Raw genomic sequence first — 24,310 nt, 5'->3', positions numbered from 1 at the left:
CGAATCCCCGGGTTTTGGCACGCCCTTAGTAAGGTATAGTAAGTATTAGTCCAATGTAGACTCTTTGGCCTGCTTTGTAATTCTCAGCGTGGCTTGGTCAAACTACTTTTGTTCACACACCTAAGGAGAGATCATTGGCCTGTCGCACGGACTTGGTTAGGATGCGATCGCCTCGCGAGCGGTTTATTATTCACCCAATATGGAGGAGAGCTTGAGGTATGCTCCGGAAATAAGGCCCAAATACAAGCTACATGTGGACCGGTACAGTACGGATACAATAGCCGCACCAGATCCACACGTCGCATTGACATATCTATAGTTGGCATCGCTTAATTACAATCTAGAACGTTGTTGTCGAATCTCTACTCGAGCTTTCAATGGACGCGGCAAGAAGGGTTTGGAGCTTGCGGGAATGATTGATTGACCAGAACCCACGACGAACAGTGACAAAACCGTTTGATCACGGAGCTTGCCTAAGACAGACCCCATGCCCATGGATGCCCATGGGCTGTGCAACCGGCAGATCGGACGGGGTCCACTCTGTCGATCAATCTGCCAATCGCACGCAAGAGGCAGCCCTTCGCAACGCGGGGGATGGATCTGTTGCAGATCTTTCTCCAGCTGTCCCAGCTCGCTGGAGTCGACCGTTGGGCGAGGCTTACGGCAGAACAGCTGCGTGCGTAACAACGAGGTACCTTAGACACGGAGGTCCATACACGCAGTACACAGTAGTAGTAGCTTGCAGGTCAGGTGGTTATCGACAGGCTCAGCTCAGCAAGGGCTCTTCTTCCCAAACGTAGCTGCGGCCGACCACTGCGGTCTAACTATACCCTACGGCAGTATGGACGGGCAGTATTTGGGAACATTGCAAGCGGCTGCCATATCTATCCGCCAATGACCTGCTGGACCGGGTCACCGGAGTACTGCATTTCTGAACACCGGCCAGAAAGCGCGGGCTTCCAACAGAAGCAGCTATGGGAACAAAATTTCTTTCGTTCTTTGCAGGAAAGTTCCAGTATTGCGAAGCCAAAGTCCTGCATCGGAGATGCACTTCTCTCTGGTGTTGCACGGCAGCACGCTAATGCAGGTCTCGATTGCCCGTCCGCAGCCGGGGCTGCCGAGGCCGGGTCAACAGAAGAGCGAGCTACTCCAAAAGTAGTGTAGGACAAATTTTAAGGGACTCGGGTAAGGCGCAGCGATCTGGGTGGGCTCTCGGAAGACGCCGATCGAAAATTTCTACACAACCGTACCTACAGTGCGTACAACTGTATCAGCTACAGGGTCTAGTTTGACGGACACAGCCCCGGCCCCGATCCCAGTTTCTCATTGTTCCACCGGGTTGCGACCAAACGATCGATTTTTGACAACCATATGATAGCGTTAACATCGCTCCTGGAAGCCAATGCGCTTCGATTCAGTTTTTGTCTTGCTCACAGTGCCTTGACATTCTGAAGGCTGCGCCACGGATTGGCTTTTTCCCGCAAACGCCGAACCTACTGTACATCCGTACTTGTACATAGTAAACCATACACCAAGTTCGCTGCCAGTAGCACTAATACACCTGCTAAAACACGAGATATCACCGAACAACACACTCTTGTCTCCACGGCGTGGCCGGCAGGCCAGAGCGGCAGTGCATCCGTCATTTGTTTGTGTCCAGTGGTGTGGTCACCCGAACCTGGCAGCAAGCCCTTCGCAGTGCGCGCGAGAAACTACATATAATCTGATTACTCACTCGGTTTGTAACTCTAGAGAACCAAATAGGGCAGGATTGTCCGAATGAACCATTTCTTTGATCATTGAACAAACGACAAAACATACCCGGTATCTACTCTGCTACTGTATGTAGGTAAATGACATTCTTCCAGCGGTTTCTCGTGTCTGACAAATACCTAGCTAATACGCACCACCATATTCACATTGGGGGAAGATTTTACAGCGTGCATATGGAATCAGCCAGGCTGGACTGGAATCCAGTGTTTTCAAGCCCCACCCCCAGGGCGTGCTCCCGAGCCCACCGACTCCATCCGGCCCTACCCGCACGGCCTCCCACTTTTCTCTTTTTTTGTTTCAGAGCTCGCGCACAGGTGTAGAACCGGGGACATGGGACACAGCAGCATGCACACATGTATGCATGCATGCGGCGCAGCGATAAACTCCGAAAACTCAACATCCGAGCCTACGCGTAAAGTAACCCAAACACAGCTTCTGCACCCAATCCGTAGGGTGTCTACCGGAGGTAAGACCCGGCCCTCTGGTTGGGGTCCTGATATGGGGCGACCGAGAGCCAGACCTGGTAATCACGCATTGGTCAAACCTCAGCTCCCTCCGTCGACGCGGATATGTCGAGCTGCGACGACAGAGACGCGGGTCGCCTTAACCTCATGGACTGAAATTCAATGGCAGCTGGGTGATAGCGTACTTGGGAAAATCACCGGAGGTGTAATAAAATGAGCTGTGTCTACATCCATATCCCTCAAAGCAAACAACCCTACACACACACCTCGACGGAGTTGATATGGCCAAGTCAAGCCTAATGAGCTCAATGACTACTAACAATGACAACATCCCCGATACACCAACCCCCTGGCCCCCTTAGGCTCTTATTACGCCGACTCACTGCCCATAACAGCAGCCCGCGCATCAGCATAGAGCGGAGCAATACCCGTCCACAGTTGGAACTGCGACAATGTCACCGCATTAGCGACATTCACTAGAGTAGAACGGTAAGGTAAAAGAGGGGGGAAATGGTCGTACCTGATACCACCCCTGAGCCGTAAGCACCTCCAGCCCGGGGATTGTCGTCCAGCCCGCATCCTCTGCTAGTTGCATCAGCGGTGTGTGCCTCGGCATGTACGCCATCTCGAGCAGCACGCGCGGCTCGCCCTTGCTCTTGCCCGCCGCGCCGCCGCCCTGCAGCGCGGCAACCAGCACCTCGCGCATGCTAGCATCGACGGGCTTGTCCGCGGGGATGGTGCTGATGGCAACGGTCGGCAGCGCGTCGCGGGGCCCAAGCGCCGCCACTTCGTCCGGCGCCGCGAGGTGCTGGATCTTGTAGTCGGCCGAGAACCCGTCGGCCAGCTCCTTGACCCGCTCCGGGGTCCGCGCAACGACGTAGATGGGCGCATAACCCAGCGAGTGTAGCGCGTAGATGGCGGCGCGAGTGGTTCCACCCGAGCCGACGACCATGGCCGCACCGGGGTGTGCTTCGGTGCGTTGGATCAGGCCGGCCGAGCGGAGCGAGAAGACCATGCCCTTCCAGTCGGTATTATCGCCGAGGAGGGTGGCCTTCCCACTATCTGCCGAGGGCACCGTGATAATCGTATTAACGGCGCCGATGGCCCGCGCAGCGTCGGTGACTTCGTCCAGGAGGGACATGATGTCCAACTTGAGGGGAATCGTCACCGAGCCGCCACCAAACTCGGGGGAGCGGATCACGTCTCGGATGTCGTTGACGTTGTCCGTCTCAAAGCGTCCGTACTGGTGCGGCAGCCCAGTCGCGCGGAAGAGCGTGTTGTGGAGGGCGGGTGACCGGGAGGAGCTGATCGGCTTGCCGAAGAGATAAAATGACTTTGGCTCCAGCTCGCCGATGAGCGCTAGGGCCTGTCGGATTTCTGCCGCGGACAGCTGTCCAGGTGCCGCCTTCGACGGTAGGTCCGGGTGACTGACTGGCGTCATGAAGCCGTTCAACACTCTGCTGAGCTTGCCTGCCGTGCCCATGTTCAACCCAATCATTGGCTTATCGTGGGCGGCGAGCATCTTCATCTTGAAGTTCGTAAGGGCAAAGTTGTCACCCATCTCACGCGCCACGCCCACGAGCTTGATCACGTCGCCGTATTGCAACGCCTTGTTGTAGAAAGGGATCCAGGATCCGTTCCTCCACGAGAGCTGGCAATGGGGGTCGTGGTGGGACGCCACGATACGCGTGAAGCCCTTGCTCTCGGTCACGGCTTCGAGTATGTCCACCGGCATGGTCATCTCCAGGTCGAGATACTCGACACCTGTCCTCAGGCCAACTTGGTACAGCTGGTGAGCCAGCGTGTGTTCGTCATCCGGGAACTTGCCTCCCTGGCTGGCTGTGCGGATCGTGTAGACGATGGGGACCTTCGCCGCGGACCTGAGGAGAGAAACCTGGTGAGCGACAAATTCCGGCTCATAGCTCTCCAGCAAGTCCACGCGCAGTTCAACGGCGTCAGAACCCACAACCACCCTAGGAATTACGTCCATCGCAGTGGCCACATTGGGCACGGTCAATGAAACGAAAAAGGAGTGCTTTTTCTTGCGGACCTCCTCAAAATGCGCTGCCTGGCCGCAGATGACGGACAAAAACCGACTGAAGTCGGCTGGCGGCTCAAGCAGAACCTCGGACCCGTCCAGATGCGGGCTGTAGTATTCGAAATTACTACACTCCCCAAACCACGGCTTGCGGCGGTAGTAAACTTCACGGATGTTCTCCGAGTATGCGGGACGGGTTTTATCTCGCATTAGGTACTCGACGACTTGGTCGGTATCGCGATGTACCAGTAGCACACAACCGCCGTTCTTCTGGTAGGATATGAGCAGCTTACGAGCTTCGTCGGTCTCAACGATGCCTCCACCGCAGGAGAAGATGTACCCCTTGGCTTGGTTCTTCATGACATCTTCGAGAAGGTCGAGTTCGGCTTTCCGGAAGCCCTCCCAGCCGCGCTCCCCACGGATGATCTCCGGGATTGCCATCCCCTCCCGTCTCTCCAGCTCCACGTCCAGGTCGATGAGTGGTCTTCTCAGAATCTCGGACATCCAGCGGCCAGCTGTCGACTTGCCCGCGCCGCGCATTCCAATGACGAAGATAGACTTGTCCGTGCCTGAGCGCGAAGGTTGCGCCGTGTCCTTCACAGTCGGATCCTCCTCGCCGTCGAGCTGCACTCGGAAGGCCTGAGACATGGTATCCCACCATCCCGGCCACGTCTTGGCGGTGCACTCACGTTCGAGGATGAGGACCGGATGCGGTGAGATGGTCGACAACACGCCGAAGCTCATGGCGACACGGTGGTCGTCGTAGCAGTAGATGCCCTCGCTTGGATCCCCAAGCTCACCGTACGGCTTCCCGGTGACCTCGATGCCGTCTTCGAGCTCGTTACACTGGACACCAAACTTGGCCAGCTGATCCTTCATCGCCGCAATCCGGTTGCACTCCTTGACTCTCTGGTTAGCAATGCCGGTTATCTGCGTGGTCCCCGAGGCGACGGCGGCAAGCACAGAGGCAGTCAAGAAAGCATCCGTCATGGGCTCCATGTCGACATGCTCGATGGCCTTGAGCGTTCCAATCGGCGGGCCGGTCACAGTTGTCGAGGTGTCGGTTTGCTCAACGGTGCAGCCCATAGGTCGAAGTACCTCAACGGCGAAACGGGCATCCCCTTGCAGCGACTTGGAACCGATGTTCGGAATGGTACAGGTAGTGCCGGTGATGGCTGCGACGGCCAAGGGATAGGTCGCCGAGCTGGCGTCGCTTTCAACGGCATAGTCGGCCGGGTTCTTATACACCCCCTGGGGGATGTGATATGTATTGGGGTCATCCGGTGACCTGCGCACCTCGATGCCAAACGAAGCCATCATGGCGATGGTCATATCAATGTACGGCTGGGAGATCGGCTTGCCGCCGACGAGTCGGAGTGTGACTGGCTTGTGCGCGTATGGGGCAGCCATCAAAATGGACGAGACATACTGCGACGAGACAGTGGCAGCCAGTTCGATCACGCCGCCAGCAAAGCCCGCATTGGCATCCACCTGCACCGGCAAGCTCTTCTCCTTTTCGAGATATTGGACACCGACTCCATTCGCGCGCAGTGCGTCCACAAGCGGCCCGATGGGTCTCACCTTCATCCGTGCGTTGCCCGTCAGCACAGTCGAAGAAACGGCGGATGGCGAGCAAAGGGCCACGACAGACGTGAGGAAGCGCGACGCGGTGCCGGCATTACCCAGATACAGAGGCTCCTCGCTAGCCTGCAGTTTGCCTCCCTTGCCCTTGACGACCAAGACCTCTCCGGCATCCTCCCAAGAATAAGTGGCTCCCTGCAGCTGAGCGATGGCTGTGAGCATATACTGTGTGTCGTCCGAGTGAAGGAGGCCGCGGATGCGCGTTGTTCCCTCTCCGAGGGCAGCCAGGATCAGGGCCCTGTTGGAGATGCTCTTAGAACCCGGCGGAGTCACACTAACTGTGAGACCCTCGGGGACACCCGGGGTGACCCGAATGGACGGAGAGAGCACGATCCGGATGGCACGATCATCGACCACAGTGGCTTTCGGCTCGTGCGTCTTGCCAATCGCGGAGAGCAGCACGATCTTCTTCTTGCGGCCCTCGTTCTTCTTGTCGACGGCCATTTTCTGCAGGAGCACATCGACCGGGCACTGCTTGCCGGCTGACAGCTTTGCAATCCGTTTGTCGTGCACCGAGGTTGGTAGATCATAGGCTGCGATGCACTTGGTCAGACGGGCAACAGCACCAGGCCTAAGGACGCCAAGGAAGCGTGCCAATTCTGCCTCCTTGACCATTCCTATTGCCACACACTCGCCGTGAAGGACTTGGGGGGCCAAGATGGCCTCGTAAGCGTGGCCGATGGAATGGCCAAAGTTGAGGAGGTTCCGGAGCCCGCCCTCCCGCTCATCGGCAGAGACTACCTCAGCCTTGACGCGTGCGGAGCCCAAAACGATGCGCTTCAGTATGTGCCGGATGGGCGCGAGGCGGGCAGAGGGGCTCGAACCCTTGGACCGGATCGCTTCGAGGATGGCAGGCGCGTTCTCCTCGAGGGCGGCGAACTCGGACTCGTTCCAGATGGCGGCCGTCTTGATGACCTCGGCCATGCCATTGATGAATTCGCGCACGGGCAGCGTCTCGAGGAAGGCCAGATCGATATATATCCGCTGGGGCTGCCAGAAGGCACCGATCAGGTTCTTGCCCATGGGCGTGTCGATGGCTGTCTTGCCTCCGATTGATGAGTCAACCATGGCGAGCAGCGTCGTTGGAACCTGCACAAATCGTATGCCGCGCATGAATGTGGCGGCGACGTAGCCAATCATGTCGCCAATGACGCCGCCGCCGAGGGCGATAACCACGGTGTCGCGAGTGCACGCCTGTGACAGCATCCAGTCCTCGATGTCCGCCTTTGTCTCGCGACCCTTGGAGTACTCGCCGGGCGGGATGGCGTAGGTGAGGAGGCGAGCATCTTTTGGAGCGGCACTGTCAAAAACAGCCTGGAATGGCGGCACGTATGTCTGGAACAGGTTTGTGTCGGTTATGAGGACATAAGTGGACGAGGGAATGTTTTGGAGCAGGTCGTGAGTCACGAAGCTCAGCCAGATGCCGTGATCGACGACAATGTCCTCCTTGCCCAGAATCGCTATCCGCGTGGGATCAGAGCCGCTGGGGCCCGCCATGGTTCTCAGAATGTGCGTGATGGTGAATTGGGCCCGACATGCGAGTGCGAAGTTGACAATGGGAAGCAGAACGGCTTGCTTGTGTTTGTTTCTCCCGGAGGCTGGGATCGTGGGTGGGCAATTTATTAAACTAGTAGTAGGTAGTGTTGGATTCGGAATTGCCCCGCGGGGAAAAAAACTTAAGCGGACCTTTTTGTATGGTAATGTAGGTACAAGTACGCTACGCCACGACACGGTAGCTGCAATGCATCAGGTCAACGCCGACCACATTTGCCACGCAGTCAGCAACGTCGCCTGAAACATGTCTTCTGATTTCATCTGGCCTTACCCCATGTGGGTTTATGACGTCCTTGATCGACTGCAACTGATGAGCCTTCGCAACAAGCCTACGCGCGAACTACTGGGCCCCACGTAATCACTCTCTCATGTCTCGCGAGTTTCTAGCAACAGCGGAGCCTAGAAGCTAAGGTAAGGCATCGTGCATACTACCAGGTCATAGGACATGCTATGAACTTGAAAGTCATATGATCTCAGTCCCCGGGCCAGTAACAATGTGTGTATCTCGGCAGTGCACCTTCTCGTTGCTCAAGGACTAGTGAGATTCAGAAGGAACACTTTGCCGTTGTCGGAGACTCACAGAGGGTTCATGGCTGGCGGGGCATGCTGGCGGGGCATCGGTTGACAGCAACCCTTGCAGCCCTGTTGAAGATCCGCACCAGCTTAATAACAAAAGCAACTTGATGGAAACGGCAGTAAAGACTCAAGGGTATCTTATGTATTGTACTGCCTAGTACAATACAATGCAATGACATCTATGATATGGTACGTGCCCCAGGCTTGATAAGGACGACCGACCTCCTAGGCTGTCTGCGATCTTGGTTCAAAGTCCGATTCACACAGGACAATACGGATACAGGCCAAGCCTGGCTCGCCTGGCTGACATCCATTGAACCTACAGTTGCGTCATACATCGGGCAAGTCTGCAAATCTCCAGAATCATCCCATACCATATACGTGGTCTTCTGTCGTCGAGATTTCGGCTCACTTGCACCGCTCTTTCTATCCGGCGAGCCATTGTGCCATCGAGATGCCAAAACCCCGAGTGGGAAATCCACATCGAGAAGTTGTGAGGCGATGCCGAGGGCTTTTTATCTGACCACAGTTTGCTGTTATCTCCCCTTCATGAGTCCAACCATGTGGTTCTGGGTGTTTGCCCCCCTGGAGCTAAAGTTAGGCACCGTGGTCAAAATTTGGAGATGGGTTGGTTAAGATGACGAACCGTGCCATTGGTGTGCGCCTACCTAACAACAGCAATGCTTGCCGCAATCTCTGGGTTGCTTGACTGACCTTACTTTGCTAATGAAACCCCCTATACGAAATTCCCGCGTTGGCTCCTCCAAGACGCTGCAAAGCTCCACGCTTAGTTAGCATGACCCGTGGGCTGAGGCTTTCGGTGGCCTATGTCTTGGCACAACTGGTTCCTGCCCCCCATGTTGTTGGCACTGTTGTGACCATGACAACTACGAGGGTCAGTTGGAACATGGTTCTGTGAGCGGGAGAAACGATGTCGGGGGAGTGAAGAAAAATATCATATATCATTAAGCGAACAAGCTCCTATCGCCAACTTTCGTGCCATCGACCACGCCATCTTTGCAGGTTGGCCGGCGTTATAATGAAGCCTCCCGGACTCGACCACCCCAGGAACCCCCTTCGAGCCAAGCGGCTTCCCGTTCTCGCGAGAACCCGACAGTCCTGATTTCTCATACTCCGCCATCAGCGGCCAATCGCTCTTCGTTCAGGTCATAGCGTCCCCGGACAAGATCGGCAGTGGCCGGGTCAACCATCGGTTTCCGGTACCAGAGTTTGTGCCCGGCCCAGAGCACGACAAAGAGAATGAGGCTGATGTACGCGGCAAAGAAATCGCTCGTGTCCCAGTCCATAAACACGGTGAAGCCCTGCGTCAGAGTGATGAGGACGTTGAAGAAGACTCCGTATATGGCGGTGTAGGGCTGGAAGCGCGACACATACGGCAGCTCGGATCGCGGGATCCCCTGCGCCTTGAGGGCGCGCATGAAGGCCAGGTAGGACACGCAGGTGCTCGTCCAGGTCGTCATCCCAGCAACACCGGTGATGTTGAGCAACCAGTTGAATACCTTGGCGCCGTCCGCCGACAGGTTCAGGAACCCGAGCAGCCCAAAGGCGGCCGTTACGATGACGGCATAGATCGGAATGCCGTGCCGGTTCGTCTTCTTGAACAGCGCGGGCGCCTGGCCTTCGTCGGCTAGCGCCACCAGCACGCGACTGCCCGAGTAGACGTTCGAGTTGGCCGCGGACAGGACGGCCGTCAGCAGCACGGCGTTGATGATGTCTGGGAGAATCTTGACGCCGGCCCGGTGCGCGGCAATGACGAGCGGCGAGGCGGATGCGTTGGACGAGTCACCGAGCAGGCCGGGGTCGTTGGACGGCACCGTCATGGTGATGAGGAACATGGTCACCACGAACAGGCTCATAATCCCCCAGTAAGACACCCGGATCGCGCTCGGGACCGTCTTGCGGGGGTCGCGTGCCTCGCCTGCGCCGACACCAACCAGCTCCGCGCCCTGGTACGCGACCGCGGCCTGGATGATCACGGCCCAGAAGCCGACAAACTTCCCTACCCCGCCGGGCGCGAGGTACTCGTTGAAGGCGCCCGGGTCGTGCCAGTACTTGAAGCCCAGCACGCCCTCCTGGCCAACACCGGCCGCGATGCAGATGCCGAAGACGATGAAGCCGGCGATGGTGATGACCTTGAGGCTGGACAGCCACATCTCGAGCTCACCGTATATACCGACGGGCAGGTAGTTGACGATAGTGAAGACGACCCAGAAGATAGCGATAATGATGCCGATGTTGAAGCTCTGGTTCCAGTACTGGATGATGAGCCCCGCGGCGGTGAGCGAGAGAGCGTATGTTGTAGCCCCTGTTTTCCAATCCGAATGCGCCGTCAGCTTCTACTCACAACAGTCCCGACCACAGCAGATCAGACGGGTTCCGGAAAAAAGGGGAGGAAAGGCTCACAGGCAAACCAATATAGCCACCCCACCGCGAACCCGAAACTGTCGTCCACAAAGCGCGACGCATAGATGGAGAAGGCGCCCGCCGTCGGGATATACGTAGCCATCTCGCCCAAGCACACCATCACGGACCACAAGACGGTCCCAACAAAGACGTACGATATGAGACACCCCGCCGGACCAGCCTTGACCAACGCCGTGCCGGTGCCCAGGAAGAAGCCCGTGCCGATGGTGCCGCCGATGGCGATGAAGTTGAGATGCCTCCCGGACAGCTGCCGTTGCAGCTCGCCCTGTTGTGCCGAGCTGGCGTCGCTGTTGGGGTTGTTGTCGCCCTTCCCCGGGATGGCATCCGGCTTCACCATCTTCTCGCCGCTGGTACCCACGACGCCGACGTCCTCCCGGAGGAGTAGCCGACCGGGGAGGGCGGCCGGGTCTCGGTGGCCTTCATCGGGCCTATCTCGCTTCTCTTCTCACACTGTCCGCCCCTCAGGCCGCCTTGGAGCGCTCTGTCTGCGGAGAGAAAGCCACAGGGCCAGAGAAAGGTCCAGGCGTGGGCTGATGTGTCGGGGTACAGGCCCGGGGTAGTACGGCGAGTCCCAACCGTGCGATGCTTTGCGTACGGCCAAGAGACCAGACGAGGCGCAACAGCCCAGGCGATGGGAAGGACGGGGAAGAAGTGGAAACGGTGTGTGGAATACCACACACAGGTAGTGTATGCCTTCGTATGCCCGGAAGAGGTAGACGAGGGGGAAAAAAAAAACTTGACCACGGGTGGATCCGCAATGACCTGATCACTTCACAAGGCGTAATATGTAGGTATATCTCAAGTCTTGCAACTTCCAATACATATATTCCATATCCATTGGAGCCAACATGCCTGATAAAGGAAACAATGAGTCAGTGAGAAATGTGATGAATCCCATGACTGATAACGAGAGCGTCGTGGTGAAGTCTCATCTCGAGCCACCCGCTGCGGCTAGCGAAGGCCCGGTAGTAACACAGGGGCAGCCGATCAAGAAAAAAAAATTGAGCAGTGAGCTCGAGAAAGGCCACAGCCCTGTTTATGTCCGACCAACAAGTCTTTCTCCGGCGCTAGGAAACGGGATTACCTATGTAGTGTAACGAGACAAGGACAGGTACACGTAGGGAAGTGCCGAGCCGGTGGACACGCTGGGTGCCTCCCCCCATGTCAGAAAAAGCCGCAGTTTTGGCTTCGATAGTTTGAAAGATGTCAAGCAAGCAAAATCCATCCTGAAGGATCAGAAAGGGGAAAGTGAAAAAGAAACGACAAGATCAGAAAGTGAAGCTATGAAGAAAGATAGGCAAGAAACAAAAGAGTCAAAATGAAAGAAGACACCATCTTAGCAACATATAGTAATTGCATCTAACTACTAGTATCCCTTGCTGCCAGGCTGCCACAGATGTAGGGTACGGCTTATTTCGTCTAGAGAGAGGGTGCATCGCAAAGATTTCGACGGGGTGCGACAAGCTGGGGGGGTACACAAACCGAAAAGCCCCCCATTGGAGATGAACGTACAATTATTCAATACATGTGCTTGAGTTCACAAGGCAGCCCAGTACATAGTATATATATCTTTTTTGAAATGTCCTAATCCTAATAGCTTCGGCTTGATATTGCTGCTAACCCAGACGAAAACCAATATACACTTGACGAACAGCTACGGAGGGAAGTACCTCCGTACGGTTTGTGAAAAACCCGCCCAGCCCCCACCGGCCGGAGCCGAATATAACCTCAAGGACCCACCATATCAAATGCTCGGTCTCCAACGAGCCCACCTTCATAGTAGAGGTAAGTTGTTGCATTTAACAATCCGTAACAGCAACACACACCCCGCCTCACACATACACAAATCTGGATGACGCTGCGAATAAAGTAAATAAGCACATGAAGGAAGGAAAAGGAAAAGATGCTCAAAGACGAGAGAAGCACAGGACGCCGCAGATAGAGGATGGAAGAATCAAGAAAGAAGGGGGGAAATTGGTGTACACTATCATCACCGGGCCCACCGTCGATCATCCGAGGGACTGAAGCAGCCGCGGCCGCAGCAGCCGAGCCGCAAGTGAGCCCGGAGTCTTGCCGAGCAGCCTGGCCGAGAATCCAGAAGCATGCAGCGAAACATGCTAAGGGTCTTATGGAATGGATTTAGTTATTATGGATTCCCCATCAAGAGAAGTGGCAACTCAAAAGGGGAGAAGATGGAAAAAGTTTTCTTTCTTTTCCCCTGCTCTTTTTCGCTCATCAATCGCCTTCGCCTCCACCCAGCATGTTTTCTTGGTCCCTATTCAAAGCGCGAAGACCCGAAGTATGATTACCTACCACCCTAGGTATTGCTTGGTCAGGTGACAAATCACTGCAACAACATTTGGAAGTCAACCTGGATATGATAGGTGCTGGAGGCTGGAACCTACCAATGCAATGACTTGACCGCCAGCATGCATAAGCTCGAACATAATGATACGGTAACAAAACTTAGTGGTGATTCTTCTGCCTCCAGAGTCGACGCCTAAAGCTGGCCAATGTACAGTGCCCCAGCTAAGGTTAAGTATGTCAGGCAAGCTCTTGCGCGTACCCTGGGGGTTTTATCCTCGTATTAAGAGAAAAGGCACTGCAATCCCCTTTTCCGCCGTCTCCAGCAACGCCCTTCAAAGAAAGCTTCAAACGTAGGTATGTACAAGCTCAGGTCCACAGCAAAGGCTCTGCCCGTGTAGGATACGTGATCATCAAAAGGGATTCCGTGACACCAGGCAATATCGATTGTTTTTCTTTTCGGTCGTTTTTCGTTTTCATACTCATCATTATCCACATCCCGCCCCTATTCACCTGCTCAAGCCACCGCTTGCATCTCCAGAGGATCCTCGCGGTCGGTGTGCCGCGACTGCCGGCCGCTGGTGCTGGTGCTGTGGGCCATGGCTTCCTTCTCGTCCCACTTGCTGCTGGTGATGGGGTTGACCTTGAGGAGATACATCGTGTCGATTTCCTCCAGACTCCTGTCTTTGCTCTCAATCAGGAAGAAGAACACAATCACAACAAGCGCCAGGCAACAGCCGGCAAACACCAGGCCGTAGAGGTAGTCGATGGCGTCGGTGATGAAGCGAGTGAAGAAGCTGATGAGGAAGTTCCAGAGCCAGTTGCTCGCAGTCGCAATGGCCATCGCCGGAGCGCGGTACTTGGCTGGGTAGAGCTCGGCGACGACCGCCCAGACGAGTGGGCCCCACGTCGAGGCAAAGGCCGCGATGAACAGGCACGAGAAGACGATCAGGACGTTGCCGGCAGCCGGCGTGTTCGCAGGGTTGGTATGGTCGAGCTTGAAGTGGCCGACAAACGAGTAGATGAGGAAGCACACCATCATCCAAAGCGCGCCCACGATGAGGGCGTTCCTCCGACCGCATTTCTTGGCCACGTACAGACCACCGAATGTGCAGAACACGTTGACGGACCCAAGAATTATCTGGGTCACGTAGCTGTCACTAAGTCCAGTGGCCCGGAAGATGGTGGTTCCGTAGTAAAAGAAGAAGTTCGCTCCCGTAAGCTGCTGCCCGGACTGTTTGACAGTTAGCAAACAAAGGCTGACGGAGAGGGGTGTTTGATGAGGGACACTTGCCTGCAAGATGATGCCCAGCAACGTCCGGTACAGCATGCGCGGGCCGGTGAAGATCTCGTACCAGCGGGTCTCAGCACCGGCTCTTTCCTCGTCGAGTTTGGCCTTGATCTCGTCAATCTGCATGTTGACGGCAGCATGGTGCGTATCGAGACCCGCCAGGCGAGCGATGGTCCGACGGGCTTCATCTTCGCGGCCCTTGCGATACGCATAGCGGGGCGACTCCGGGAGTGCGAGGATGCCGAGGCCGAGAATCAGGGACCACAGGAAGGACAGACCATTGGGGATGCGCCACGACGCCGAGTTTGTCCTGTTGTGAGTGCCGTAGTTGATCATCTCCGCAGTCCAAATGCCGAGCGTGATGAAAAGCTGATAGGTAGAAATGAGGATTCCTCTAATGATAGCAGGGCTCGATTCGGATTGATACATAGGGACGGCCACCGAAAGAGCGCCGATACCGAAGCCGGTGATGAGGCGACCGACGGCAAATTGGGCCCAGACAGTGTTTGACGAGATCTCGATGATGTTACCGACGCAGCAGAAGAGCGCCGAGACCGAAATGGCCATGCGACGGCCCAAGGAGTCGGCGATGTTGCCGGCAATCAGGGAGCCAATGAGGCAGCCGGCAGGGAGGAGGCCAACAATGGTACCCTGACGAGCGGCGCTGAACTCATAGGCTCCCGTGGATGGGTTGTGTGCTCCGAAGCGCGCGGCATAGTCCGACATGTCGAAGAAGCCGGAGATCTGACCACTGTAGTCCTTGTTAGCGGAAGCCCAAGAGAGGCCATGCTGCCGTGGGCATCTTATCGTACCTGACATAGCCAAACATAAAGCCGCCAACACTGGCGACGACACCGAGGAACACGGCAGCGGCCGTGACTTTCTCCTCTGAAACTGCGGCTGCTGGTGACGGCGCAATCTCTCCCGCTAGTTTGGGATCAGGGCTGGCGTCCTGCTGGGAACGCTGCCTGGAGAAGGCCATGTTGTTTTTCGTGCGCCGTATAGTGTGAGTGAGGAAAGATTACCTAGTTGACCGGCCGAAGGGCTTCTTCATAAAAAGGAAGCATAGACAGACAGACAAAGTATGATCTCGAGTGGTTGTGTTTGTATTATTCAAGTGTTCGAGTCTTTGAAGGGGACGGGCGAGGATTCCAAGTAGGCCCGAACGTGACAGGAAGTCCTGCCTTTATGAACATTTTCAGGTTTGTGGTCAGCCGGGCAGGACTGCGGGTTTCCATCTCGATGACGAGACTGGAGACGGAAGGCGCGAGAGACGAGGAGCCCCATGGGACCAAGAGCGAGAGGAACGCGCCTGCACAGACCGGTCCTGCCGAAAGTGGATGCTCCGAGCCCGACACGATATCCATACCGTGATGCCTTCCGCCATCTGCTACACAGTAACCCCGTGGAAAGGCCGTCGCAGGGCAGAGCAATGGAAAGTCGGACCCTGGATCTACACTTCCAGGAAAAGAACGGGTGGTTCCATGCTAAGGTACCTACCTGGTACCTGGTAACCCTGACGTCGTGCGGTTCAAGAACACAGACCCACCGTGCAATATGCAGGAGATTTGTGTTCTAGCCTTAGGCCACGATGCACCCCCACGCTCAGACGCTGCAACCCCGCGGGCCGCGCCAAACCCAGCCTGCCCCTCAATGTTGGCAGGAAACGGAAATGGCATTCTGTACAAATAATGCCCTATTGTACATTCACTAGAATTCTGCACAGTAGCTAGTATCATACTTTAGAGCCGGAGGAAGGCGGTCAAAGCAAGTTGCGGATAAATTCATCAAGTTGTGGGTTGAGGGTCTCAGCACAACAGGAATGCCCTTCAGCGGGCCTTCCTGTGAAGATCCGGGATCCGGGATCCTCCTTTGGATGGGTGTGAGCCTGAGGCTAACGTGCCCTTCAGAGATCAATCACGGCAGTTCTGGACGCTAAGTCACGGCAATTGCATGGTTGACATGAGAAGGGCCCGTAATCGATGGATCCAACAAGGCGCGCTATGCTGTCATCGTCACGCCCTGTGGAGTGACGTGATTCCCGAGGTCGGGCCGTTGCCAACGGATCTGGCGGAGCTTACAGCAACAAAACGAAGATAACCCTTGCAACCTCGAGACGAAGAAGCACCGAGAGCGTACAACGTGCACATACTCCAAATCCCCAGCAATCACCAGATGTTCTGGGTCGATTTCCCCTCGGGGAAACAGATGCTGTATCCGGGGCCCCGTTCGTCTCCTTGTCAGCCCTCCGCGTTCAGTCCGGAGTCCGGCCGCCGTCGTGATGCTCACCGCAACACCGACAAACACCGAGCGGTCCGGAAAATGGATATGCCATGCAGTGTGTCCTGATACTCCCTATGATGTCAGGTTAGAAACACAGGCCCACGGTCGCTCGGGAGCCATCGCGGCGAAATGCGTCCCCACTGTCCTCTCTCGTGGTCTGCAAATTCGCCGCAAGCTTTGAAATCAGAGTTCTCTAGGGCACGAGATCTAGCCCCGCGGCCACGTCCAAAGGATGATAGACCTCTTGCTTGCTCGGTCCTTCTGCGTGTAGCGTTCGGTCCTTCTGGGTGTGACGGGATTGAGGATCGATCGATGGGTAGGCCGAGTCGTGCGGTCGGCGGTCGCCGTCCTGTAGCTTTGTGGTTCATCAGTCGCCATAATCCGTTATGCTTCCTAGGGCATGCATGGAGGCTGGTGGAACTGAAACACGACTGCTTCTGAGGCGTCGCTGGTCTCCATCGACAGCTGGAGCAACTAGGAACCGCCCTGACAAGCATCGCAGTCGGGTGGAATCCGCTCATAAACTGCGGGTTCACAATGTCTGGAGGTCGGATGAACCGGGAAAGCTTGGACACATTCCAACAAGTTGTTCGGCGCAGGAATGCAATGTGGCCAGGCCGTAGCTGGCTGATGAAAAGGAGGTGAGGCGTTCGAATGGGTTGCCTGAACAGGAAAGGTGTGGCTACAGCGTGTGACCAATCAAAATTCTCCGTGACAGGTTTCACGATGCGCCTTGCTCTCACCCCAAAGCCCCAACGCGACCAAGCACGCGTGCGGCACGTGTCGTTCATCTTGATCAGAATCTTACGCGAAAGTGAATTTAAGGCATCGCAGGTTCCCTCAGGCTCTTTCTTTCTTTCTTTCTCTTTACTCTTGTTTTTGGTTCTCTTCCCCCCGTTTTTTCTCTTGGTGTTTCTATTCTCCTTTCTCTTTCTTTTCTTTCTTTCTTACTCTCTTTCCTTTATGGCCAAGGCAGCTTCCCTCCTGTCAGACCGTACTTGCCCAGTGGTAAGCGCCGAGTTGTATCTTATCCTCATACAGTTGGCTTCCCGTGCCCTTGCGTTTGAAAGTTGTACGTATGTCCTGCCGTGCAGCTCCAGTTGCAGGCCGCTCTTGCTGTTGGCTAGGGAAGCCCTGGTCGATGCTTCGTGGCCTCGGAGACTACCATTTCTAAACAAATGGGCTTCCAGTTTGGCGTCTACAACGAGGAAAGAGCATTCGAGAGCTGAGGCGCGGTTATCAGATCCAGCTCCGTCCAAGGACAGAACCACCTTAACTAAGGTACCTCGCAGGTCTGGACTGGTCCATTATGGCGGCCAAGCGGCATGCGGTTGTTATGGCCATCGCTGCCTCAAGAGTCTTACCGGATTCCCGCCGTGGAAATGTCTCGCTAGTCGGTACTGGGTCGGTGATCTAAGGTTACCTATGCTCCGGACCCGAAGTCGGGTGGAGATGAAGCACCTAGGAGGCCTGGAAGGAAAGGACACTTCGGGCCAATTCCACTTCTTCGTTCCCTCAGCCGACGCTTGAACACCGAGGCACACAGCGCTGAAATGATGGTTGAGTTTCACTGCTTACACAACGAACTAGATTCATGGCGACCTACTCCTTGGTCTCTCGCTCTCCTCGGGATGCGCGGACAACCCCTTCTTAATCCAACCGCCGACGAAGCCCCACTCCAGACAACAAAGTGCTTCCTTTGCCCGGCAATTGCCATCCGCCACGGCTCGTAAAAACCCACAATTCCCGTCGTCATCCGTCCCACCCGCTAAGCCGTACTCGTGGTGGCAGTTGCGGTCGGCGGGCAGTTGGATTCGGTAATAGTCGCGATGCCCCAGCCAGTCATGCACTGGTTGCAGGGCGCCTTCGTCGGGCAGATGGTGATGGTCGTTGGGCTTACAGCGGCGCGGGTGCATCCACAGGGCACCACGACGAAGTCTAATGGCAATTGTACGAGACATCAGTCAGCATTGCTTCTTGGTTAGAGTAACTACCATTATTCAACAAGACGATCTGGTGTGCACTGACTGTCTGCGATACAGAGGGGCGAGGTAGGGCACGGTATGTCACACCCGCTGGTGGCGTACCATGTTGCTGTTGGCCGGTAGGTGCATGATGCTGGCAGCGTGTCTGGGCCCGGCGTGGTTGATGTCGATGTGGTTGACTGTACTGTGGTGCTTGATGATTTGGCAGGGCAGGCAGGCGAGCTCATGCCTGGGTGGCTGCTGGCATGCCATTAGTTACCGCCAGTCCTTAGGTGTGGAAGGTACTTCGCTGACGCGAGCGCGACGATGATCGCTAGGATGGACGAGGTGTATTTCACGGCCATTGTATGCCCTTGCTGTTCCCTCTTGTTTCTGAGCGGCCTGGTCGATGTGGGAGAGACGCGGGGAACTGGGCCCATCAACACGTCGCCGTGGGAGGGTACGATGTCTATTTCTAGGCCGCCTGTGCGGTGTGCGGGGATCTGCCTCTCAGCTTGGGTGAGCCATTGCAATTTGCATTCATCGAGCAGCATGATGTTTGCCTGGTTCTCCAATCATGTTACCCATGGAGTTGCAACTCCCGCGAGGCTAGGCGAAAATAAGAGTTGGCCAAGCCTGCAGCTGCGATGCTGGACCTCGTATTCTATATGTGGCTTGAGAATGGGCGTCATGCGATGTCACAGCTGAGCACTATTAGTAGCTCCGACAGCAAAGCGGTGTATTCGCCCATTCACACCTGCTTTCTACCAGGTTTGATTGTAGTACGATCTAAGGTTGTAGTATCTAGAGCACATTATGATCTACTTATTACACAAGTGTCGAGGAATACGAACATGTTTTATGCAGGCCTTTGATGCGGTATTCAGGCAATCCAGAGGAGAACAAATAGGCTGAATGTTCAGTTAGCCGTCCTTCTCTACCTAGGTTTTACAGTTTTGGTTACAGTGCAATCCAAACTCCCACATGCCAGATCGACTCTTGCTCTGATTGCCCGTGTTCGATGCTGGGTGTAGACCCAATGCTCTCGTTCTGTGCCCCTTAAGTATCGGGGCCTTACAGGCGCACCTGGCCCTCCGTTACGTCAGGTGTGCGAATAAGTAGGCAGTCAACCCCTCGGCAGCCACAGGCATTATATCACCCTTAATGGCAGCCCGAAACACCATGTTCAGCTAGGACATGTTCAGTTTACGTAGGTTGTTGCGGAGCTTGAACCTGGCGCCGAAGCCATGTCGGCAGAGAACTGGTGTGTCAATGCCACACGCAGAGACTCAGACATGTGGCAAGGTGTGTAAGGCAATTGGGCTTGGTGGGGGGGGTGGGGGGAGGGCGGGGGGAAAGGGAAAGTCTGATAAAGGGATGTCAGCACAGCAGGTTACCCATCTACCGAGAAGAGGTCAGGGTGGCAATGCAGTAGGTTTGAAAACTAATAAACGGAATGAAGTGCTGACTAACCGAGCGAGCGCGAGGTAGTGGACAAGACAGTTTTCGTAAGGCAGGTAGTAGTTCATCCTCATTCAGTCGTTAGCTGCAAAGTTCAAGTTGGCAGCGTCAGGGCATAGTCTAGCAACAACCACATAATCTATGGGTGGTGTCGATGATATCTACATAGTGTCTATGCCGTCTAAAGAAAGACACGATGAACCATGCGCGGCTCTCTGGGTCATTGCAACGAGGAAAAATCAGCCCCTAGTGATGGATAGTACAGTCAACATCCACAGCCCACGGGCACCGCGAGTGCATGGGCGCCCAGAATACATGAGTTTTATCTCATAGGTTCTGTCCATATGCGTACCCATGGTCAACTCCCTATACAGGTCTGGATATACCGCCGTCACTGCTCCGCTCTCGTACTCTAAACGACCTCTCTAGACCGCGATTTTCTTTTCTTTTTCTTATTTTCCTTTTCTTCACGGCTCCCGCCACCTTGATGGAGAGCTACCGTGAGCGTTGGCATGAATCACTTCCGGCGGACACGAACTGGTTGGATAGGCACTTGTGACGACTAGACCGACGAGCAGGTCACTTCAGGAAAGTCTCCTTACCCTTTAACACTGCTATATAAAGGGCGGCGAATTAGCCACCACTGGTGTCGATGACACCGTGTTTACGAAAGAGAGACAGACGTAAGCCGGAATACCCAATGAGTGGCGGTTGAGCTGATGGGTTGGGTCTATCCTGAGACAAACGGACCTACGACAGAAACAGACTCACCGTCAGAGCACAATAACAACAGAGAGGGCAAAGCTAGAATTCAAACCACTCAGATAGTATCCAGGTCGGTGCTACTTGTGGCTTTGGATCTTTTTCAACTCAGTGGAGCAAATAGCACACCTCGAAATAAAATCGCCTGGCTGGATCGACTTTACGTGAGCGTGCTCTGCTCTGCTCTTCATCGCTTACTGGAAAGGGGTCTGTTGCAGCATTGGCGGTGCACCCACCCTGACGTAGCGGAAGACGGCGCAATGAAGGCCAGCCATGCAGACAGATAGCAGAAGCTTAAGGTACCAACGAGGTCGAAGGGGAGGTAAGGTATCACCTGGTACAAAATTCCCCCGAAATGTTTATGGGCAATACATACCTAAGCAGATAACCTAAGGTAGGTACAATTACATAAGGTACCTACTAATCTACTCCCCGCCCCCGACACTACGGGTCGTGCTGCCTGTGTCCTGACCTCCCAGCTTGCAATGCGGGCGTGATTCCAAAAGTAAGCACTGAGCTGACCACCACAAGGGTGCTAAGTCTCAAGTACGTCTCTGACACAACCATTTATCGGACCATTTGATGTCAGCAAGCCGAATCTATATGTATCATATTCGAAACTGACTCTACTGTGGTAAGGCTCTCCATCTTCTGGGCCACACCAATCTGATAGCTCACTAGGCAGACGTTCGACCTGTATATGGTTGCACTGTATTGAGCGACGCTCTGGTCGCAGGAAATGCGTGACTCACACACTTGCAAACTGCAAGGAACTTGTGTGCCCGAACGCAGGAGAACCGACCCCGGCGCTCCTGGATCACATACGACTCGCACGTGACTCAATGCTTTTGAGTCACAATGGACGAGACATATCATGCACATTCAGAAAAGCGCACAATGATTGATCAGAAATGCCGTCCGCAGAGGGCATCCATTACACTTTGGTATTTCCACCCACGCAAACACCTTATGTTGACCGCCCCTATGGTACAGAACCCAGAAAAAACAAGAGACCCATTGCCCGTGAAACTCATCGTAGCCCAGCCATAACCGATAGCGAGAAAAATGCGCGCAGAAACTTCATGATGTCGTGATGAGGGCATTTAGCCACCGAAACCGTAGAGGGTGCGGCCTTGCCGCTTGAGGGCGTAGACAACGTCCAGAGACGTGACGGTCTTGCGCTTGGCGTGCTCAGTATAGGTGACGGCGTCGCGAATGATGCCCTCGAGGTAGGTCTTGAGAACCCCACGGGTCTCCTCGTAGATCACTACAGGAGCGCGTTAGAATCGCGTACAACCTTGGACGCGCACGAGATGCGGGAATGCAACGTACTGGCAGAGATACGCTTGACACCACCACGACGAGCCAGACGGCGAATGGCAGGCTTGGTGATGCCCTGAATGTTGTCACGCAGAATCTTGCGGTGGCGCTTGGCACCACCCTTGCCGAGGCCCTTGCCGCCCTTGCCGCCTGCGGAGAGAAGTGATTTAGCACGGTGTTCAAACGAGCGACGGACTCGTGATGCGACTTACGTCCAGTCATGTTGATAAATGTGGAAAGTTGGTTGTGGAATGGCGCTGAAAGATGTAACGCTTTGTGTGGATGCGGGTTGCAAGAAGGAGGTTCGAGGGAAACGTGGGGAAGGGAGCCGCCTTTAATAGTAAATGCACCGATTCGATTTGGCAGGCAAATCAAATCGCGCTGATTTCCGGGCTGATTTCCAACGCGTTTCCCGCGACCCCTGCCTTCCGCGTCTACGGTCAAGCGATATGCCCCACATCGATCACAAACAGATGGAACACATGCCTGTTTTCTAGTGGGCAAGAGTGTGACAAGCTCTGACTGGTCTGTGAATGCAGATGGAAGGCTAGCAACCTTGCCGCTAGAACCGTTTTGATCTTTCGCCGCCGGCCGGAGAGGGTCTCATGCGCAACGCGGCTCGGCCAGGCGCCGACTACAGGCGCAACTTCCATGCCACCCGCACCAGCACCTCATCTCGATACCAGAACTTGCCAGTCTTGTATCTCGAAATGTCGTCACAGGTGGCCGGGACTTCCCCGAGTCCCCTGCCTGTCATAAGGTACCATGCCGGCTCTGAGGGCCAAATCTCATACCCCTTGAGGCCACCTAATAAGCTTGGTGCTCTTACTCTTGCGTGTTGGACACTCTTCGGCGAGTATCCCACGCCGCTCGAATCTCTGCTTTCCATTACCCGTTTTCTGTTGTAGCGAAAGGAGGACAGGCACAGAACGGTACCTACAATACATACGAGGGTCGACGATTCCAACCGACCCCGAGATAACCCGTAGTTTCCCTGGAATGGCATGAGGGATCGCTACATGGAAACATATCTCTATAGATTCGTATATCTGGAGACAACGAAATATCCCACTCTCCATTGATTCATTGCCTGATAACCATTGACCTCAGGTAGTAAGGTAAAGCACCGTGCTACGTTTACTGTTCGTAGTATTAGTATGGAGTGACAGGTGCCTTTGGGACCCCCGCTTATTGTCAAGGCGCTTTTCGCTTCGCTTCCAGTTAATGGTTAGCACTTGCCACCGGTTTTGACTGTTATCGCCGTCGAGCTACAACTGCATATCGTGTTCCCACCCCAGTTTCATCCGGGTCTTGGTGGGCTGAAGTCTTTGCAGTGCACTTGCCGTCCAGCCTTACGGATGCGGATCTGGAACTGTACGTAGTACGTAAGGTACCGGGCCTGTAGCTCGTAGCTCGCTGCGGGCCAGAATGTGGCAGCAGTGACCCCACATTTCAATCCTCGCGGCTGGCCCTTGCGTCGGTGAGCATTTTGAACCAATAGAAAGTCAGATCAACAAAATAATAGCAATGCGTTGCCAATCTTCCTCCAAAAACAAGTCCGTTTTCGTGTGCAGAAACTAGCCCAATTACCCACACAACAGACCCCTGTTCTGGGCCGCACGCAACAAGGCAAAACGGCAGGCGCGCAAAGAACTGATTCAAAAAATTCGCCACGTAATCAGCCAGCGCTTTGACCGCTTCGAATTCCTATTTAGACCACTTCCCCCCTCACTGTTTTCGTCACTCTTACATCGCTCCACTCTGCAACCCATTCATCTATCCATCCATCGATCCATCGCGATACATTCAATTTTCATCAACCACACATCAAACTATCAATCGCAATGGCCCGCACTAAGCAGACCGCCCGGAAGTCCACTGGTGGCAAGGCCCCGCGTAAGCAGCTTGCCTCCAAGGCTGCGCGCAAGTCGGCCCCGTCCACCGGCGGTGTCAAGAAGCCCCACCGCTACAAGCCTGGTACTGTCGCTCTTCGTGAGATCCGTCGCTACCAGAAGTCCACTGAGCTTCTCATCCGGAAGCTGCCCTTCCAGCGCCTGGTACGTTTGCCCCTCAAGAGTTGCTCGGTCGCTTGCGCCATCGCTGCGACCGAGGCGCGATTTCAATCAATCGCGTTTCGTCATCGATCGCGACTAACGCGACGCGCACAATGCAGGTTCGTGAAATCGCTCAGGACTTCAAGTCGGACCTTCGGTTCCAGTCTTCCGCCATCGGTGCTCTCCAGGAGTCTGTCGAGTCTTACCTCGTCTCCCTCTTCGAGGACACCAACCTGTGCGCCATCCACGCCAAGCGCGTCACCATCCAGTCGGTACGTTGCCACGCCCCACCCATCAGCGACTACATGAGCCATTAGCTAACATACACTACAGAAGGATATCCAGCTTGCTCGTCGCCTCCGTGGTGAGCGCAACTAAGC

General features: G+C 55.2%; 9 protein-coding genes across 9 annotated transcripts; 3 read left to right on the top strand and 6 right to left on the bottom strand.

Moving 5' to 3' along the window:
- Window positions 1–2,395: 2,395 nt before the first annotated feature.
- Window positions 2,396–7,569, bottom strand: B0T15DRAFT_568316 (EPSP synthase-domain-containing protein). Its single transcript, XM_062870756.1, has 2 exons — window positions 2,758–7,569; window positions 2,396–2,681 (listed from the first exon to the last, which is right to left on the bottom strand). The coding sequence occupies exons 1-2, from the start codon at window positions 7,411–7,413 to the stop codon at window positions 2,607–2,609; spliced, it is 4,731 nt and encodes a 1,576-aa protein (XP_062720273.1). The 5' UTR covers window positions 7,414–7,569; the 3' UTR covers window positions 2,396–2,606.
- A 526-nt stretch (window positions 7,570–8,095) lies between these two features.
- On the top strand, window positions 8,096–8,945 carry B0T15DRAFT_243329 (uncharacterized protein). Its single transcript, XM_062863095.1, has one exon. It carries the CDS (start codon window positions 8,233–8,235, stop codon window positions 8,680–8,682), a length of 450 nt encoding a protein of 149 aa, XP_062720272.1. The 5' UTR covers window positions 8,096–8,232; the 3' UTR covers window positions 8,683–8,945.
- B0T15DRAFT_243302 (amino acid permease/ SLC12A domain-containing protein) lies at window positions 8,928–10,950 on the bottom strand. Its single transcript, XM_062863094.1, has 2 exons — window positions 10,471–10,950; window positions 8,928–10,372 (listed from the first exon to the last, which is right to left on the bottom strand). Exons 1-2 carry the CDS (start codon window positions 10,826–10,828, stop codon window positions 9,174–9,176), a joined length of 1,557 nt encoding a protein of 518 aa, XP_062720271.1. The 5' UTR covers window positions 10,829–10,950; the 3' UTR covers window positions 8,928–9,173.
- A 1,090-nt stretch (window positions 10,951–12,040) lies between these two features.
- On the bottom strand, window positions 12,041–12,913 carry B0T15DRAFT_536665 (uncharacterized protein). Its single transcript, XM_062869565.1, has one exon. It carries the CDS (start codon window positions 12,502–12,504, stop codon window positions 12,220–12,222), a length of 285 nt encoding a protein of 94 aa, XP_062720270.1. The 5' UTR covers window positions 12,505–12,913; the 3' UTR covers window positions 12,041–12,219.
- B0T15DRAFT_243292 (general substrate transporter) lies at window positions 12,909–15,219 on the bottom strand. Its single transcript, XM_062863093.1, has 3 exons — window positions 14,899–15,219; window positions 14,090–14,837; window positions 12,909–14,029 (listed from the first exon to the last, which is right to left on the bottom strand). Exons 1-3 carry the CDS (start codon window positions 15,066–15,068, stop codon window positions 13,313–13,315), a joined length of 1,635 nt encoding a protein of 544 aa, XP_062720269.1. The 5' UTR covers window positions 15,069–15,219; the 3' UTR covers window positions 12,909–13,312.
- A 1,927-nt stretch (window positions 15,220–17,146) lies between these two features.
- B0T15DRAFT_243238 (uncharacterized protein) lies at window positions 17,147–18,018 on the top strand. Its single transcript, XM_062863092.1, has one exon. The coding sequence runs from the start codon at window positions 17,333–17,335 to the stop codon at window positions 17,897–17,899; it is 567 nt and encodes a 188-aa protein (XP_062720268.1). The 5' UTR covers window positions 17,147–17,332; the 3' UTR covers window positions 17,900–18,018.
- B0T15DRAFT_243237 (uncharacterized protein) lies at window positions 18,019–19,112 on the bottom strand. Its single transcript, XM_062863091.1, has 3 exons — window positions 18,649–19,112; window positions 18,398–18,591; window positions 18,019–18,307 (listed from the first exon to the last, which is right to left on the bottom strand). Exons 1-3 carry the CDS (start codon window positions 18,885–18,887, stop codon window positions 18,138–18,140), a joined length of 603 nt encoding a protein of 200 aa, XP_062720267.1. The 5' UTR covers window positions 18,888–19,112; the 3' UTR covers window positions 18,019–18,137.
- A 2,436-nt stretch (window positions 19,113–21,548) lies between these two features.
- B0T15DRAFT_243197 (histone-fold-containing protein) lies at window positions 21,549–22,326 on the bottom strand. Its single transcript, XM_062863090.1, has 3 exons — window positions 22,089–22,326; window positions 21,889–22,026; window positions 21,549–21,823 (listed from the first exon to the last, which is right to left on the bottom strand). The coding sequence occupies exons 1-3, from the start codon at window positions 22,096–22,098 to the stop codon at window positions 21,660–21,662; spliced, it is 312 nt and encodes a 103-aa protein (XP_062720266.1). The 5' UTR covers window positions 22,099–22,326; the 3' UTR covers window positions 21,549–21,659.
- A 1,394-nt stretch (window positions 22,327–23,720) lies between these two features.
- B0T15DRAFT_494946 (histone-fold-containing protein) lies at window positions 23,721–24,308 on the top strand (the record flags this gene model as incomplete). Its single annotated transcript, XM_062867066.1, has 3 exons — window positions 23,721–23,933; window positions 24,050–24,202; window positions 24,264–24,308. 3 exons carry the CDS (start codon window positions 23,721–23,723, stop codon window positions 24,306–24,308), a joined length of 411 nt encoding a protein of 136 aa, XP_062720265.1.
- Window positions 24,309–24,310: the final 2 nt, after the last annotated feature.

Source organism: Chaetomium strumarium (genome assembly GCF_033439665.1).
Source record: "Chaetomium strumarium strain CBS 333.67 chromosome Unknown B0T15scaffold_5, whole genome shotgun sequence".
Taxonomy (NCBI): Eukaryota; Fungi; Ascomycota; class Sordariomycetes; order Sordariales; family Chaetomiaceae; genus Chaetomium; species Chaetomium strumarium.
Note: the sequence above shows the minus strand (reverse complement) of the source record. Positions and strands in the feature narration are given on the sequence as shown.

What these genes read in the sequence shown, in the direction of transcription:
- B0T15DRAFT_568316 (XM_062870756.1), bottom strand. Translation starts at nt 7,413, where the DNA reads ATGGCGGGCCCCAGCGGCTCTGATCCCACGCGGATAGCGATTCTGGGC. An exon ending in CGGCTCAGGGGTGGTATCAG is followed by an intron (nt 2,682 to 2,757) that starts GTACGACCATTT and finishes ACATTGTCGCAG; the next exon opens with TTCCAACTGTGGACGGGTAT.
- B0T15DRAFT_243329 (XM_062863095.1), top strand. Translation starts at nt 8,233, where the DNA reads ATGGTACGTGCCCCAGGCTTGATAAGGACGACCGACCTCCTAGGCTGT.
- B0T15DRAFT_243302 (XM_062863094.1), bottom strand. Translation starts at nt 10,828, where the DNA reads ATGGTGAAGCCGGATGCCATCCCGGGGAAGGGCGACAACAACCCCAAC. An exon ending in GTGGCTATATTGGTTTGCCT is followed by an intron (nt 10,373 to 10,470) that starts GTGAGCCTTTCC and finishes ATTGGAAAACAG; the next exon opens with GGGCTACAACATACGCTCTC.
- B0T15DRAFT_536665 (XM_062869565.1), bottom strand. Translation starts at nt 12,504, where the DNA reads ATGATCGACGGTGGGCCCGGTGATGATAGTGTACACCAATTTCCCCCC.
- B0T15DRAFT_243292 (XM_062863093.1), bottom strand. Translation starts at nt 15,068, where the DNA reads ATGGCCTTCTCCAGGCAGCGTTCCCAGCAGGACGCCAGCCCTGATCCC. An exon ending in TTTATGTTTGGCTATGTCAG is followed by an intron (nt 14,838 to 14,898) that starts GTACGATAAGAT and finishes CAAGGACTACAG; the next exon opens with TGGTCAGATCTCCGGCTTCT. An exon ending in TGCTGGGCATCATCTTGCAG is followed by an intron (nt 14,030 to 14,089) that starts GCAAGTGTCCCT and finishes ACTGTCAAACAG; the next exon opens with TCCGGGCAGCAGCTTACGGG.
- B0T15DRAFT_243238 (XM_062863092.1), top strand. Translation starts at nt 17,333, where the DNA reads ATGGCCAAGGCAGCTTCCCTCCTGTCAGACCGTACTTGCCCAGTGGTA.
- B0T15DRAFT_243237 (XM_062863091.1), bottom strand. Translation starts at nt 18,887, where the DNA reads ATGCTGCTCGATGAATGCAAATTGCAATGGCTCACCCAAGCTGAGAGG. An exon ending in GCGATCATCGTCGCGCTCGC is followed by an intron (nt 18,592 to 18,648) that starts GTCAGCGAAGTA and finishes GCATGCCAGCAG; the next exon opens with CCACCCAGGCATGAGCTCGC. An exon ending in GCCCCTCTGTATCGCAGACA is followed by an intron (nt 18,308 to 18,397) that starts GTCAGTGCACAC and finishes AATTGCCATTAG; the next exon opens with ACTTCGTCGTGGTGCCCTGT.
- B0T15DRAFT_243197 (XM_062863090.1), bottom strand. An exon ending in TGTCAAGCGTATCTCTGCCA is followed by an intron (nt 21,824 to 21,888) that starts GTACGTTGCATT and finishes GCGCTCCTGTAG; the next exon opens with TGATCTACGAGGAGACCCGT.